At 41.8% G+C, this 18262-nt stretch overlaps 2 protein-coding genes across 2 annotated transcripts; one reads left to right on the forward strand and one right to left on the reverse strand.

Moving 5' to 3' along the window:
• Positions 1-1991: 1991 nt before the first annotated feature.
• Positions 1992-2892, forward strand: LOC135704170 (histone H2A-like). Its single transcript, XM_065225603.1, has one exon. The coding sequence runs from the start codon at positions 1992-1994 to the stop codon at positions 2364-2366; it is 375 nt and encodes a 124-aa protein (XP_065081675.1). The 3' UTR covers positions 2367-2892.
• A 3796-nt stretch (positions 2893-6688) lies between these two features.
• On the reverse strand, positions 6689-8626 carry LOC135704282 (histone H3-like). Its single transcript, XM_065225746.1, has 3 exons — positions 8516-8626; positions 6766-7123; positions 6689-6702 (listed from the first exon to the last, which is right to left on the reverse strand). The coding sequence occupies exons 1-3, from the start codon at positions 8624-8626 to the stop codon at positions 6689-6691; spliced, it is 483 nt and encodes a 160-aa protein (XP_065081818.1).
• Positions 8627-18262: the final 9636 nt, after the last annotated feature.

Below are 18262 nucleotides of genomic sequence, written 5' to 3' on the forward strand. Positions count from 1 at the left end.
GTCGATCTGAATCGGCAGATCGCTTCCAGAATGGTCTCAATCCGGAACGAGAGTTTCGGGCGGCTCGTTCAGAACCTGGACGACCGTTCCAGACCATTCTGGAAGGTTGCCAAGGTGCTGAAGTCTCACCCCAAGCCCATTCCACCACTTAGAGTCAATGACGAACGGCTTATCACCAACGAAGAGAAGGCCAATGCAATTGGGGAGCACATTGCCCAATCGCATTTGCTTGGCTCTACAATCCCAAGTCCACTCGAGAACCAGGTTGTGCAGTGCGTCCAGACGTTAGATACCTACCCTTGTGCCGTCCCTCCAGAAGAACGGATTACAGAGGAACAAATTTGCTCAGCGCTGAAATATAGTAAAAACATGAAGGCTCCCGGGTTTGACGGAATATTCAACCTAGCGTTGAAAAATCTCAGCCCGAGGGTCCACTCGCTGCTGGCTGCCATCCTCAACAGATGCTTGGAGCTGCACTACTTTCCAAGCATCTGGAAGGTGGCAAAAATCATCCCGATCCGCAAACCTGGGAAAGACCCTTCACTACCGTCAAGCTACAGACCGATTAGCCTGCTCTCAGCGCTGAGCAAGCTGTTCGAAAAATTGATCCTCAGCCGACTAAACAAGTTTGTGGAGGAACATGACATTCTTCTTCCGGAACAGTTCGGGTTCCGCAAGGGGCATTCCACCAATCATCAGCTAGTGCGGGTGATGAATAACATCCGAAGTAACAAAGCTGTATCCAAGTCCACAGCCATGGCCTTGTTAGACGTCGAAAAGGCGTTTGACAATGTCTGGCACGACGGACTTATATACAAGCTTTGTAACTCCAACTTTCCACCATACCTTGTGAAAATCACCCGTAACTATCTCCAGCAAAGGTCGTTCAGGGTGTCGTTGAATAGTTCCCTTTCGGGACAATTTCCGATCCCAGCAGGTGTTCCGCAAGGGAGTCTGCTGGGACCACTGCTTTACAGCATCTACACGTCGGACATCCCTCCTCTAGGAGACGGTTGCGTGTTCTTTCTGTTCGCAGATGACACCGCGATAGCCGTCAAGGGTAGGATGCCTCGTGAAATTACGAACAAGCTGCAACGATGCCTTGACACCTTTACTGATTATGCCACCACGTGGAAAATCAAAATCAACGCCTCGAAAACCCAAGCGATCATGTTCCTTCACAGACAATCACCAAAACTTAAACCGTCTCCCTCCTGTACCGTAATAATGGATGGTACAAGGGTCGAGTGGTCCACTGATGTTACTTATCTCGGGATGTTGTTCGATGAGAAGCTCCTGTTCCGCTCGCACATAGAGAAAACCCTAGTTAAGTGCTCCGCCTTGGTTAGGTGTTTGTATCCGCTCATTTGCCGCAGATCCCGCCTCTCAAGGCAAAACAAACTGGCTGTTTACAAACAGATCATAGCCCCCGCGATCTTCTATGCCGCCCCGGTGTGGGAATCGTGCGCTCAGACCCACAGGAACAAAATCCAGGTTGCACAGAATAGAGTGTTGAGGATGATCCTAGATCGTCCATTCGACACAAGAATAGCAGACCTCCATCAAGAGGCAGAAATTCCCAAAGTAGATTCCAAAATTGATGATATGACAACTAAATTTATTCAAAAATGCAATCTTTCTGAACATGCTTTAATAAGCAATTTGTACATAGTAGGTTAAGTGTATATAGTAGAGTAAGTTAGTTTTAAGCTGTAAATAGTAGTATTAAGTAGTTTCTCTTCAAATTCTAAAAACAAAACAAACCAATCCCACCAAGGTGGTCGACCGTGTACTAAGTCTAGGACTAATCCTGTAAAACAAATTTTAAATTTTGCCCATACCTAAAGATGAAGAAAGCAATTAAATCACTTAGTAAAAAAAATTTATATGGTAATCGTCCAAGTTAAACTAAAATAAAGATCATTTAAACTAAAAACGAAATGTCATCATTACAGTTTCAGCATCGAACTGTTCGTGTCGTTCGTTGCATTATGTCTGGACGTGGAAAAGGAGGCAAAGTCAAGGGAAAGACAAAGTCCCGTTCGAGCCGCGCTGGATTGCAGTTTCCAGTCGGTCGTATTCACCGTCTACTCCGAAAGGGCAACTATTCCGAGCGTGTTGGAGCCGGTGCTCCCGTCTACCTGGCTGCCGTGATGGAGTATCTGGCCGCTGAAGTTCTCGAGTTGGCAGGAAATGCCGCTCGTGACAACAAGAAAACCCGAATTATCCCACGTCACCTGCAGTTGGCCATCCGCAACGACGAAGAGCTGAACAAACTTCTTTCCGGAGTGACCATCGCTCAGGGTGGTGTCTTACCAAACATCCAGGCCGTCCTGTTGCCCAAGAAGACCGAAAAGAAGGCCTAAATTCGATCCAAGTTCCTACCCTTTAACAAAATCCGTCCTTTTCAGGACGACCAATTTGATGGTAAAGAGTTTCGTTTTCAAAACAGTTTCCTTCGTGGTGCGCAAGGAGTGATAAAATGAATCCATTAAAAACATGGTTGAATCTTTCTGTCATGCTCTCCCTAGTTAATTGATATCCTCATCGAGTAGGTTCGATGATGGTTGATGGGCCCAATCTTAGATCCATTTCCCCTACCTTGCAGAGCTGCGGTGGCCCTGGACTTATGGCCTACATTGATGCAGCGGAATGAAATTCATTAGCAAATTACGGTTGAGATTTCAGAAATGATCATGGTGTGCGTCCAATTTGAAGTGTGGTGTGATTTCTGATAATGACATCGGTTTACTGGATCCCGGTTAATGTACCTTACTCTCCGCTTTGGACGTAAACTGCTTGCCTTCAATAAATTGAGTGATTTGACTAGTAACTTCAAAAGAGGTTTTCCTCGGACCACTGATTCTGAACTGTATTGTTCCTTCATTGCTCAACATTTACCGTTACCGTTGGGACTTCCGGTCTTCTTTGCTTAGCCAACAAGTTAATCGTATTGAAGCGATACTTCTAGATTATTATTACGCCTATACTGTGGGCGCATAGAACAATAAAACCGAGCCTGGTTAGTAGGTGAACACAAAATACTAAAGTAGAACATTCTACCAACATATAGAGTCTAAGAGATTCCTTCAAAAAGGCACAGTATATGCGACCGAAACTTCGGATGAAATCCAAACAGATATTTTGAGAGGAACCAGTCGATCACAATCCTCTTATTGAGTTTAACCGGTATTACCAGAGAAATAAGACGCGTTAACCACGAATCCTTGGGAATGATCGTGACACGCTTCATATGGATGACGAACCGTCCTCATCTCATCCTCAGAAAATGGTACCCATTATTTTAATCGGCATCCTTTTGAAAAATTCCCCTCACAAAAAGGCTTTTCATGTACTGCCAGAGGGTAGGGGGAGAGAGGCAATTTAATTATTACTAAAATGAACAAAATTTACGATGTGCGCTTCCATCGTGCAAACTTTATTGTGATTGCCGAAGCATACACTCAAAAAATTTACCACATAGGTATCTAATGGATGAAAACCATGTGAATTTCACATAGCTAAAAATCCCACCACAAAATCACATGAATATCAGGAGGACGATGAAAGTCATGAAAAAAGTGTCGGAAAGGTATTAGAAAATTAATCGTTCAACTCTTTCTTGATAATGTTGTGGCCCTGAAAAGGGCCATTTTTCCAACGCGCTCGGCGTAGTTGCCCTTTCGCCCCCAGGCTCTGCTGCCGCTGCTCTGCTGCCGTTGCTCTGCTTCCGCTGCTCTGGTACTGCTGCTCTGCTGCTGGGTCGACGATCGGATAGACAATGATGGAACGGGCGACCTTGTTGGACGCTTATATAGTAGAACAGAAAATATCAGAGGTGTCAGATACTCGCATCTGATGTCTCGGTTGGAGAAAGTATAAGAATATAAAAAAATCAATCGATTTTCACCATCTTTAGACAATGGTTTACTTTTAACCATTTTTCAATAGTTTACAGAATGAAATCAATAGTTTTGAAATATTCAGCAAATTGCTAGAAATATTTCCAATCGATTGATGCCATTATCTCGTAAATCTATCGAGAGACGGTTGAGTTATTATCGTTCAAAATCTTTTAATTTTTCGTAACTCATCCAAAATGACTGTATTCAATTTTGTACCCCCGTATGTTGCCGAAAGACGTTATCCAACGTCAAAAATGTCCCATGTCGCATTTTTTTATGGGTCATACTGTATAGTAGTACCTGTCCCGACGGCAGTTTGTGTTCTCCAAAGTTTGGCCAACGAACTTCACTCAGTCCCAGGATTTCTAGCTTCATGCGTCGCGCCTTGTTGGCGAGTTGTGCCAGTTTACCCTGCTGGGCTAACGTCAATACATACGATCCAATTCGTGTTCGTTGTTTTGCGCTAAAAGTTGTTGCCGTTATATCAGTTCGATGTCTTTCTCTATTGGTTTCTGTAACAATTGTAAAGGTTTCAGAGACAGTAGGTGGTTGGCCTAAGGTCTCCTATCCGCCGTGATGGGGCTGCCATCTTAGGTGTAGCTTCCGGGGAAGAGCATTTCTTATTCAGCCGCTGGATGCCAGTCAGACGCTGTTTGAGCCGCACCTCCATGGTGAATAGACGCTCGGGTTGGTCGCACCTCCTCGCTCTGCTATTGTCGGATTGACAACATTGCCCAGGCTACGCCAACCAGCTGTGTCCATGTTTCAGCTGGCAGTCTTTTGTGATCATATGACTTGTGGAGGCGTGAGGTAGGAACTTGTGAGGACCGGAGCTAGGTATATCGCTCCTTCCAGATTGTCACTCACCATTTTGTAGCCCACATTGTGTTTACTGCACTTGAAAATGAGAGGTGTGTTTTACTGTCACCAATTGTTGTTTACAATTCTGAATTGCTGTATAATACTCTTCTGGCTGCTGTTATTCAACTTAAATTTGACGTGATTCAAGTTAATGATCATACTTGCTTTAGTGGTCCAGTAGGTATAGTTGACGCGTGTGAATCAGCGACTGCCAGTTCGAATCCCGAAATACAAAGGTAATTTTTGGACACATTATAACAAAATAAATATATAAATCCAATTAGCCAGCAAACATGGTAAAAAATCTCATAAAAAAATATAAGATATTAAGTGGTCTTCCATATTTTTTTTGAAATAAGAATATAATGCTGAACAAGGGTTGGCTGACTGTTATTTAACGCCTTAAATAGCGCTTGAATAACTCTTGTTCAGTCTTTAGAGCAGCTACTTTTTAGAGGTTGAATTATGAGGATGAAATTCGCTTTATGCACTATTAATCAACTATATAGTCAACCTGATGCTAAGCAGCTTCGTACACCTTAAATCAATCAACAATCAGCTTCTGTTCTGAATGTTCAGCTTGAATTGTTACTTGGGATATTTTATATTACTGTTAAGCTTTCGGATGATTAAAATCACCAGATTTAAATGTTTAAAAGCTGGACAAGGGTTAATGTGGTCTAAGTACAACAATTATTCAAACAAAGGCTGAATTAAAATCGTTGAAACAACACTTCTTTCCTTTATTTTAACGTCGGTCTCTGTTCCGCAATCTAGTGCCAATCACCGACGGACATCGATTGCCATCCATTGACGACAATCGAATGTGTAGGAAGGCAGCTTCCACACCTGCGTAGCATATCGCACCCATTCAACACACATGGGCGGGGACCAACCGGCTTTACTTCCCTTCCCAAGGAAGACGTGACCAGAGATTTTGACGTTGGATAACGTCTTTTGGCAACATACGGGGGTACAAAATTGAAAACAGTCATTTTGGATGCGTTACGAAAAATTAAAAGATTTCAAATGATAATAACTCAACCGTCTCTTGATAGATTTACGAGAGAATGGCATCAATCGATTGCAAATATTTCTAGCAATTTGTTGAATGTTTCAAAACTATTGATTTCTTTCTGAAAACTATTGAAAAATGGTTAAAAGTAAACCATTGTCTAAAGATGGTGAAAATCGATTGATTTTTTTATATTCTTATACTTTCTCCAACCGAGACATCAGATGCGAGTATCTGACACCTCTGATATTTTCTGTTCTACTATATAAGCGTCCAACAAGGTCGCCCGTTCCATCATTGTCTATCCGACCGTCGACCCAGCAGCAGAGCAGCAGTACCAGAGCAGCAGTACCAGAGCCTGGGGGCGAAAGGGCAACTACGCCGAGTGCGTTGGTGCCAGTGCTCCGGTATACTGGGCCGCCGTCATGGAATGACCAGCTGCTGCAGTTCTCAGTCGGTCGTATTCACCGTCTGCTCCGCAAGGGCAACTACGCCGAGCGCGTTGGAAAAATGCCCCTTTTCAAGGCCACAACATTATCAAGAAAGAGTTGAACGATTAATTTTCTAATGCCTTTCCGACACTTGAATCTCGAATGTTGAATCTTTGCAAGCCATATTTTATCTCGAAAAATAATTTTAAAATTCTTAACAATGGATACGAGAATCTTGAAAACATAATAAAATTTACTGAGAAAGTACCATAAAATATACGTTATTTTCTAGTGGATTGGGCTACATGATGCTACATGAAAAGGTGAAATTTATTTCCAAATCATACTGGACCCGCTGTGTTAGTTTTCAAAATCTCGAAAACAAACCCCCGTACACGTTTTACTTCTTTACTTAATCTGGACTAGAACGGAACGAGCGAATTAAAATTTTAAAAGTTCACTACAACTCTCTTGAATTATTGTGGTGGCCCTGAAAAGAGCCGGTTTTTGTTAAGAATTCGACGGAGTAAATAAGCGCGTTCTCCACGAATACGACGAGCCAGCTGGATGTCCTTCGGCATGATAGTGACACGCTTGGCGTGGATGGCACACAGATTGGTATCCTCGAACAGACCGACCAGATAGGCCTCGCTAGCTTCCTGCAGAGCCATAACAGCTGAGCTCTGGAAGCGCAGATCGGTCTTGAAGTCCTGGGCAATATCACGAACCAGACGTTGGAAAGGCAACTTTCGGATCAGCAGTTCGGTGGATTTCTGATAGCGACGGATCTCACGCAAGGCGACGGTGCCTGGCCGGTAGCGATGGGGCTTCTTTACACCTCCGGTGGCTGGAGCGCTCTTACGAGCGGCCTTCGTTGCCAACTGCTTGCGAGGAGCCTTCCCTCCAGTAGACTTGCGAGCGGATGATTACAATCACCAGATTTAAATGTTTAAAAGCTGGACAAGGGTTAATGTGGTCTAAGTACAACAATTATTCAAACAAAGGCTGAATTAAAATCGTTGAAACAACACTTCTTTCCTTTATTTTAACGTCGGTCTCTGTTCCGCAATCTAGTGCCAATCACCGACGGACATCGATTGCCATCCATTGACGACAATCGAATGTGTAGGAAGGCAGCTTCCACACCTGCGTAGCATATCGCACCCATTCAACACACATGGGCGGGGACCAACCGGCTTTACTTCCCTTCCCAAGGAAGACGTGACCAGAGATTTTGACGTTGGATAACGTCTTTCGGCAACATACGGGGGTACAAAATTGAAAACAGTCATTTTGGATGCGTTACGAAAAATTAAAAGATTTCAAATGATAATAACTCAACCGTCTCTTGATAGATTTACGAGATAATGGCATCAATCGATTGCAAATATTTCTAGCAATTTGCTGAATGTTTCAAAACTATTGATTTCTTTCTGAAAACTATTGAAAAATGGTTAAAAGTAAACCATTGTCTAAAGATGGTGAAAATCGATTGATTTTTTTATATTCTTATACATTCTCGAACCGAGACATCAGATGCGAGTATCTGACACCTCTGATATTTTCTGTTCTACTATATAAGCGTCCAACAAGGTCGCCCGTTCCATCATTGTCTATCTGACCGTCGACCCAGCAGCAGAGCAGCAGTACCAGAGCAGCAGTACCAGAGCCTGGGGGCGAAAGGGCAACTACGCCGAGTGCGTTGGTGCCAGTGCTCCGGTATACTGGGCCGCCGTCATGGAATGACCAGCTGCTGCAGTTCTCAGTCGGTCGTATTCACCGTCTGCTCCGCAAGGGCAACTACGCCGAGCGCGTTGGAAAAATGGCCCTTTTCAAGGCCACAACATTATCAAGAAAGAGTTGAACGATTAATTTTCTAATGCCTTTCCGACACTTGAATCTCGAATGTTGAATCTTTGCAAGCCATATTTTATCTCGAAAAATAATTTTAAAATTCTTAACAATGGATACGAGAATCTTGAAAACATAATAAAATTTACTGAGAAAGTACCATAAAATATACGTTATTTTCTAGTGGATTGGGCTACATGATGCTACATGAAAAGGTGAAATTTATTTCCAAATCATACTGGACCCGCTGTGTTAGTTTTCAAAATCTCGAAAACAAACCCCCGTACACGTTTTACTTCTTTACTTAATATGGACTAGAACGGAACGAGCGAATTAAAATTTTAAAAGTTCACTACAACTCTCTTGAATTATTGTGGTGGCCCTGAAAAGAGCCGGTTTTTGTTAAGATTTCGACGGGGTAATTAAGCGCGTTCTCCACGAATACGACGAGCCAGCTGGATGTCCTTCGGCATGATAGTGACACGCTTGGCGTGGATGGCACACATATTGGTATCCTCGAACAGACCGACCAGATAGGCCTCGCTAGCTTCCTGCAGAGCCATAACAGCTGAGCTCTGGAAGCGCAGAATATTCCTAAAATATAATATACACAATTAAGTGGTGCCGGTGGTGTAGTGGTAAGTGTGATTACCTCTCACCCCAGCAGGCCTGGGTTCAATCCCAGTCGGCGCCGCCGGGATGTTCTGAGGCATAACATCTCTGATCACGCCTTCCTTCGGATGGGAAGTAAAGCCGTTGGTCCCCGGTTCATGAGTTGATGGGTCGATAGGTAGGGTCCAGGTGTGGGAGCTGCCTTCCTGGCACGTCGGTAGCATTGGTACTCAGCACGGAAAACAAGATCGACGGAAAAAACAAACCAAAGGAAAAAAAAAAAAAAAAACAATTAAGTACAACAAAAACAGACGTTATTCAACGCCAACCCTGCGGTCGTATCTAGTATACAACCCTTCCAACTTTTTTTTATGCCTCAGAAAAATTCCACCGACCTCGGCTGGGATTGAACCCAGATCCATTGGGGTGAGAAAGTAGTCACGCTTACCACTATACAACCGGCGCCGGCACTCTCTATGGTCAAAACATAGCTGACCGAATCATACAGAATGATAACACGTTCGTTTGAAGCTCTCGCTGTGATGAGGGCCACCTTCATTGCAAAGGCCTCCGCAGAAAACACGCTACACTGTGATGAAAGTCCTAAAGATTGTACTCGAAAAAAAAATGCAACATTTTCGTTTATGTATATCTTATTATTGCATGGGTAGTCAAGTGGGGTTATCGAGGTGGCTTCCAAGCAAGTATTCCTTCGACAAAAAATTATGGGAGCTGTCGTGGAAAATCCAGGCCAGTTCCACAGGTGGATCACGAAACAGTTTGGAATCGACAATACGACCGTGTCCCGTGTGGTAAAATCGTTCAAGGAGACCTAGAGGACCCAGCGGCGAGCTGGCAGCGGAAAAAAAGCGAAGACGACCGACACCACGAACGCATGGAAGATGAGGAATTACTTCAAGCGCAATCCGAACCTTTCGAATCGTGACGTGGCCAAGAAGGTCAATTCTTCAAGCTGATTCGTCCAGCAGACAATAAAGCGGGACGAACTTCTTGCCTTCATGGTATGGAAGGCGCCTATCCCGTGCCAGGAAGCTGTACCACGAGTGGTTGGTGCAGCCGAAATGCATCGTAATCGACGATGAGACGTACATTAAAGTGGATGGTAAGCAGATCCCCGGCTTGGAGTTTTTCGTTGGCAAGTCCCACCTGGATGTTCCGGAGAAGTTCCGACAAATTTGCCAAGATATACTTAGTGTGGCAGGTGATCTGTGGGTACGACCGGGACCATCAACGGCCAAATTTATAAAGAAGAATGCCTTCAGAAGCGCCTGCTGTCCTTCGTCCGGTCTCACCAAGGCGACACTCTGTTTTGGTCGGATTTGGCATCGAGTCATTACGCGAAACCGGTGATGGAGTGGTACGAAGCCAACGATGTTGTTTTTGTACCCAAGGAGGCAAATCCGCCAAACTCGCCAGAGCTTCACTCAATAGAAAAATTCTGGGCAATTATGAAGGGAAAGCTCCTAAAAGCAGTGAAGGTCTTCAAAAACGACACGGATTTGAAAAAAGGGTGGATGAAAGTGTGTAAGCAAGATGGCGCAAGTGATGCACAGGATTTGATGGGTAGCGTTAGGTTCAAAGGGCGGTCATTTAGCCTAGGAGAGGAGGTTGAATAAACCAGCTTAGCTAATATGTGTTTATTTATTCCCTGAGAATTTCAAAAAGTCTTTATTGTTTGTTGAATGCTGTTGCTGAATACACCTGCTCCAACTATGTTCTGGCACTTAGAGCCTTCCGTAATGGTCAAAGCACGGTTAAACCGGTTTGTCAGCAACTCCTGCACAATGGGACGCACTGTATTATCCATCAAACGAATTCCAACACGAATTACAGCTTGCAGAACCATTAGATCGAACGGAAATGTACCTGCTTCTGCCATGATCGCTGGAATCGGACTGGCGACGTACGTCCCTGAGGCTAACCGGTTCATCCGGTTGTAGATGGGTGCAAGAGTCTGCACCACCGAATCCTTCGCTCTATTGACGAGTCCGATACCGTACATAAGTCGTGACGTGACGGTTGCCGATACAGAAAATCGCGTTACGCTCACGGAAGTTTAGCCCCAATCATCTTCAAGATCCGCAGCCTAGAGTCACACGTTACTTTGACTATGTTGCGATGGTGTTTGAAGGACAGCGACCGGTCAAGGTTGACGCCGACAACTTACAGTTTATTCGTCCTCGGTACAGCTGCGCGGTCGATGAAGATATCGTTGCTGGGTTCTCAAAATTCTGAAGCCGATGCTTTTCGCCCACTTGTCGACAGCTTTCACTGCAGCCTGTAGATCTCGATACAGAGGACGCTTCTTATTCCTCTGTACCACCAGCAAAGTATCGTCCGCATGGAGAAGCACGGTGAAAGTATGGGGCACCACTCTGAAAATCGTCTGCATCGCAATAAGGAATAGCGTGACCGACAACACTGATCCTTGAGGGACTCCGTTCTCCAATGGCATTTCATCCGATAAATGTTCTTCTACGATCACCCGGAAAGACCTGTCAGCGAGGAAGCTGTTCAGCAAGATTCCGTACCGCCAAGTGGTGTTGTATGCTTTCAACAGATCAAGCGATGCTATCAAGCAGTGTTCGTCTCGATTTGGCAATGACCGATCCAACTCCGCCAAGTATGTATCGATGGCTCTCCCAGCTCTAACTCAGTCGTCAATCTGCGATTCACAATACGTTCGAACACCGATACAGTTGGTCGAAGTCGTGTCCTATTTTGTCGTTCATTGCAGTTTGGTGCTTTCTGTACCTTGAATGAACGTAGTTCTGCTCGTTTCTTGGCTTTCTGCACGAAACTTTTGGTCAGGTGCAGTTTTTTTCACGACATCCCCAACGGAATAGTTCGGTTTGCGTTTGAAGGCAGCAACCAGTCGCATGTGATCTTCAATGCAGTACGGAACATTTTTTCTTGCAGTCATGTGCTTCCGATTGACAGTTAAACGTTCTCCGAAACGTTTTATGGCACGAGAAACTGTAGACTGTTGGATTCCCAAACTCTTTCCGATGGCTCTGTGCGAAAGATGTGGATTGCTACCAGAAATTTCACATTGAAACTCACGCCGTGTAAACAATACACACTCAAGCCATCTTACCCAAAATTTAAATAAAATTATCCCAATGGGCAAAATGTTTTAGCTTTTTTAAAGTGATGCAATTTAACTGTGGACACCCTTTAATATAAGATTTTATGATGATAATTTAATAAAAATAAAACATAACTTAAATAATACTTTCCAGCATTCTACCATTTGCACCATATTTAAGGGCATAACTTCAGCATTCTTCATTGTAAATAAGATAATCGTGAAAGTCTTTTGAGAAAATGAACAATGTAAATTTCAAACATAATTTAACAGTTGTTTTTCCCTCGGTGTACGTTTTCTTTAAATATAATTTTAGTACCTACAACTTCTTCCAAGACAATTTAAAACAATAAATCGTTTTCATGCTATGGTTTATTGATAAAATACAACCTTATTTTTACAGATGCTCTGATAATGGAAAATACCTCCTTGGGCACCAACAAACCTATGTACAAAGTTTTACTCAAATCTGAAAGGGTCAAGGTCAATACAATAGCTAATCAATAACTGGTTGTTTAATAGAATAGTTAAATCAATAACTTTTAAAAATTCGGACTAATGATCCATTGGATGTAACGCATTCGGCCTAATGGCCCTAAACCCTTAATTCTGAGTAGCTTTATTGGGGTTCCTGATACAGTGCCTTTCCGCAGTACATTTCAGGATAGTTTGGAGACCCTAAAATTACAATCGAGCGCCACGAAGCTCTTCAGGTTTAAATGGTATGAAATGGTCGGAACATTGCAGAATATTTTGTTAAGTGTGTAAAACATTTTGAGCCAATTTTTAGGATAGCTTGGAGTACTCGATATCATTTTTCTTTCATCAATATGCTCTGCATGAGATGATGGGCCTGTACGAACGTTTACCGGTCCTGATTTTTTTTTTCGAGCCATAGTAGAATCCTAGAGGTAACGTGCTCAACTTTTTGCCTCAGCTCTGGTACTATCTTCGGTCCAGAGCTAATCGATGCACCCCTCGAAACATAGGAAAATCCACGAACCCCACATTTTATCTGTCGAAATTTCATAGCGAATCAAAACAAACATAGTGTAGTACTAGAATATCGACTAGAATGGGCTAATTTAATAGATTTGCTTGGAACCAATAGGCTACCCAACAAACATTGGAAGCAGAATAAGAGCTTATTCAAACGGCGCCGGTGGTGTAGTGGTAAGCGTGATTACCTCTCACCCCAGCAGGCCTGGGTTCAATCCCAGTCGGCGCCGCCGGGATGTTCTGAGGCATAACATCTCTGATCACGCCTTCCTTCGGATGGGAAGTAAAGCCATTGGTCCCCGGTTCATGAGTTGATGGGTCAATAGGTAGGGTCCAGGTGTGGGAGCTGCCTTCCTGGCACGTCGGTAGCATTGGTGCTCAGCACGGAAAACAAGATCGACGGAAAAAACAAACCAAAGGAAAAAAAAGAGCTTATTCAGGTTAAATCATGCTTCTTGAGCTGAAAAAGTGCTTATTCAGCCTTTAATTAGCTCATGTTGTTTGTTGGGTAGTCAAGTAGACAGTCAATTTAAAATCGTTAGTTTCCACTGGTTGGTAGAATGCCTTGGAGTCTGGAGAACTTCAAGAGCACATCTCTGAGATGTAGAATTAAAGTTATTTTGTTACCTCAGCTATGTATCTCATATAATGTTAAAGGTAAGCATACATCTCACAACACTCGACGAAGAGTATGTGGTTCTCCCATTTGCTTCTCACACTTTTTTCCAACTAAACTGTGAGAATGCGATCCACTCAATGAACGGTACACTCTGTGCGGCGCAGGGAGCGAATAAATTCAACAAGTGCTATTGTCTTATTTGAATTCTTTGCAGTCGTTGCTTACCATGACTGCAGGCATAGGAAATGAAGAAGGGCATAACAAAGAAGAATTTTGTCTTTTTGCTGTGTTTCCCATTTGCAACCCTACACTGAGTGGTGCTCTTTGCGTTGGAGCCGTCGGAGCGATGGCTACACATTGAGCTTTCGTTATTTCTGGGTGTGTGTGTCTGTCTTCTCTCTTTCGCTGCTTTACACTTACGCAGGGTGAAAGACAAGCTAACTTTGTGTTTGCTTGATTCTCACTTTGTTGATTTCAGAAAATCAGTACATTGCGTGCATTGAGCGATCAGATGACAGCCTTGGATATGTGCAGCCATTTAACAACTTAACGATGATGATGGATGTCGAGATTTCAGTGCAGCAAAGAAATAAATTTGATTCCTGAATGGAATTGATGCTGCAAATGGGAAAAGGACTTGACAGTCAGCAAAGCATCCAATCAGTCTGACAGCACTCACCAACCCAAGTATGTAAAACCGTCGTTGATGCCGGACGATGCCAGAGTTGTTGACTTACTAATCATGACTCAGGATTGGGGATTATGTTTACCATTCAATGTGTTTTCGCTCTCCTCTTTTGGTGGGGATGAAGATTCTGATGGGAATGGAATTGACCATTTCCGGAGCTGTGCTTTCAAGTCGTGCTGTGTGTGCTTTTGCTGAGTCGTTTTCTCGTGGATGAACTCTACTTCCGGCTTTTGATGGTGAATCTGCTCTAGGCGTTTTCTTTGGAATGGAAAATTGTGTTATGTGGGTGCAGAGCGTTGAATTATCGAACCGATGCGTTCAAATCTGTAAACAAATCTATATTATGATGCTTACGACGACTCTTCACGTAGGAGTCACTTATCAGAACTTTTCGGAAGTAAACTTGACAAGCTCAAAAGTGCCAAGCAGGAATTGATCCCCTAGCACCATCTGTTACGAGTGGCAGCTTTTCGATTCGAAACCACTTTCCATCATTTCTTCACCATCACCATTTCGTTGCCATTCATCATTATGGCCCCCCTTTCTCAGCCAGTGGATCGGCAAAATAGCTTCAGCAGCTCTAGCAAAGTTTATTATTTCATTATTCACGCTTCAATGCACCCATCCACATACAAACTTGCTTGTGCTATAGTACACCCTCGTCCCACCCACGAGCAACCAGACGAAACCGGAACAAAGCTGACAGAGGGTAACAGCTGCCAGTGCGCCACTTGAAACGTGAATCTCGCCGCAAAACTTGTCAAAGTAGCACTAAGCCGCGAATGGCTGACTGGCCATCGCCAGCACCAACCATCTGCCACATCAGTTTCACATATACACACACCCTCACACTCACGTCTTCTTAGGTCTCAGTGGGAGCGGCAAGACTTTTGACGGAGCTTACCCTCAATTGAGCACACTTTATCATCGATACGTGATGCATTTCAGTCGGTTGATCCATCTTCTTCCGAGTTCCAATACGGTGCGGTTGAAACGTCGCGTCATGCACTGATACTGTAGTTCCGACACAAAGACGCGTAAAAGTTTGATTTAGAGGCCATCGGGACTATCACAAGCACTTTGCTGCGCTGTGCACAATTGAGGTGCACTTTGTTGCTTTGGCAGCAACATCCGGAGAAAATTTAACTTGTACTATATGTATTTTAAAATTGGAAAATAATCGTTTGAAAAGTGATGAATTGACAAATGACCAATGGATAGTCAAACAAATTTATTAAGTTGGCGCGTTGAAAACTGTTGAAACTTTCAATGGATAAGTTGACCAATTGACCAATCAACAATTGACCAATCGACAATTGACCAATCGACAATTGATCAATCGACAATTGACTAATCAACAATTGACAATTGACCAATCGACAATTGACCAATCGACAATTGACCAATTGACCAAATCACAATTGACTATTTGGAAATTTACCAATTGGCAATTGAAATTTACCAATTGGCAATTGAAATTTACCAAATTCCAAATCTTTGTCAGCAACATCCGGAGAAAATTTAACTTGTACTATATGTATTTTAAAATTGAACAATGATCGTATGAAAAGTGATGAATTGACAGATGACAAAGATGATATTATTATTATTATTTAGCTTTATTTAGGAGGCTTTCAGCCTTAGGCTGGTTCGCCTCCAACAACAAAGATGATAGTCAAACAAATTTATTAAATTGGCGCGTTGAAAACTGACTCATTTCAATGGATAAGTTGACCAATTGACCAATCGACAATTGACCAATTGACAATTGACCAATCGACAATTGATTAATCGACAATTGACTAATCAACAATTGACTAATCAACAATTGACCAATCGAAAATTGACCAATCGACATTTGACCAATCGACAATTGACCAATCGACAATTGACCATTCGGCAATTGACCAATCGACAGTTGACCAATTGGAAATTGACCAATCGACAGTTGACCAATTGGAAATTGACCAATCGACAATTGACCAATCGACAATTGACCAATCGACAATTGACCAATCGACAATTGACCAATCGACAATTGACCAATCGACAACTGACCAATCGACAATTGACCAATCGACACTTGACCAATCGACAACTGACCAATCGACAATTGACCAATCGACAATTGACCAATCGACAATTGACCAATCGATAATTGACCAATCGATAATTGACCAATCGACAATTGACCATTCGGCAATTGACCAATCGACAGTTGACCAATTGTAAATTGACCAATCGACAATTGACCAATCGACAATTGACCAATCGACAATTGACCAATCGACAATTGACCAATCGACAATTGACCAATCGACAATTGACCAATCGACAATTGACCAATCGACAACTGACCAATCGACAATTGACCAATCGACAATTGACCAATTAACCAAATCACAATTGACCAATTGGAAATTCACCAATTGGCAATTGAAATTTACCAAATTCCAAATCTTTGTCTCAGGCATCATTTCGAGCAGAAGTGTTTTTGATAAATTTCATTACGCCAATATGAAAATTTAAAATGATTCAAAATGGCTGAACTTTAGCAAATCAGTGAATCATCTCCCTTAAACTTAGATAATTTGACAGGAGTCAGCATTTTTCACCGCGTTTTTCAATTTCTGGAAAAGTCAAAAAAGTTTAAACTTTTTTCCACACAAATCCACAATTCAAAAACCCAGTAAAACCTTACTGACTGGATTAGTGTGCATGACAAACATCAATTGACAATTTGCAATTTACCAATTGACAATTGGCCAACCGGCTAAAGTGCAATTGACGATTGACCAATTGACGATCAGCCAATTGACGATCGAGCAATTTACAATTGACATATAACAAATAGACTAATTGACAATACCGGAGATAAACCAGCCTTTGGGAAAAAGATCTTTATTTAAGAAACAACAACAACCAATTGACAATAAAAAAATGACTCTTTGAATATTAAGCGATTAAAAAAATTCCAACTGACAATTGACCTACAGATTAATCGACATGTGACCCGAACAACTATCCATTGGAAAAAAAAATCAGTAGAAAATTGAATGTTCGCAAATTGCACAATTCACAATAGAAAAGTTTATAATTCACTAATTTTGAATGGATCAGTTCAGAATTTTCCAATTAAAATTTAGAATTAAACAATTTAGAATTGACCAATTCAGAAAACATCAAATTCACAATCGACCAATTTAAAATAGACCAATTCAGAATTGACCAAGTCAGAATTGACCATTTCAAAATTCACCCATTAATAAATGACCAATTTAGAATTGACTAATTTAAAATAGACCAATTCACTATTGACGAATGTAGAATTGACCAATAATTGACCAACTTACAAATGACCAATTCTGAATTAATCAATTCAGAATTGATCACTTCTGAATTAACCAATGCAGAATCGATCGATTCAGAAATGACTAATTCAAAATTTACCAATTCAGAACTGAGCAATAATTGACCAATTTTGAATTGACCAATTAAGAATTGATGTTTCAATTCAGTTTCAATTAATAATGTTTTAATTAATTGATCAATTCAGAATTCACCAATCCAGAAATCACCAAATAATAATTGACTAAATGAAAAATTTACCGAATCAAAATTGACCAATTCAGGATTGAGCAAATAATAATTGACCAATTCAGAATTGACCAATACAGAATTTACCAATTCAGAAATGGCAAAATAAGAAAAACAATCTTAAAAAATTTACCAATTCCAAATCGACCAATTCAATGACCAAATAATAATTGACAAATTAATGAATTTTCCGAATCAGAATCGACCTATTCAGAATTGCTGATTACAAAAATTCATTAATGTAGAGTTGCCCAATTTAGAATTTACCAATTCCAAATTGACCAGGTGAGAGTTGACGAATTTATAATGGATCAATCAGTTACCAACTAAGAAATGACCAATTCAGAATTGACCTATTCAGAATTGATCAATTCAGAAATAACCAATCCACAATTGACCAATTCAGAATTGACCCATTTTTAATTGATCAAATAATAATTGACCAATAAAAGTATTTAACAAATCAAAATGAACCAATTGACAAATGAAAAAAATATCAATTCAGAATTGACCATATTAAAAATTTACCAATTCAAAATTGACCAACTCAGAAATTACCAAATAATAATTGAAAT

This window comes from Ochlerotatus camptorhynchus, unplaced genomic scaffold (genome assembly GCF_037179485.1).
Source record: "Ochlerotatus camptorhynchus isolate MF236.1 unplaced genomic scaffold, CSIRO-AGI_Acam_v1.1 ptg000232l, whole genome shotgun sequence".
Taxonomy (NCBI): domain Eukaryota; kingdom Metazoa; phylum Arthropoda; class Insecta; order Diptera; family Culicidae; genus Ochlerotatus; species Ochlerotatus camptorhynchus.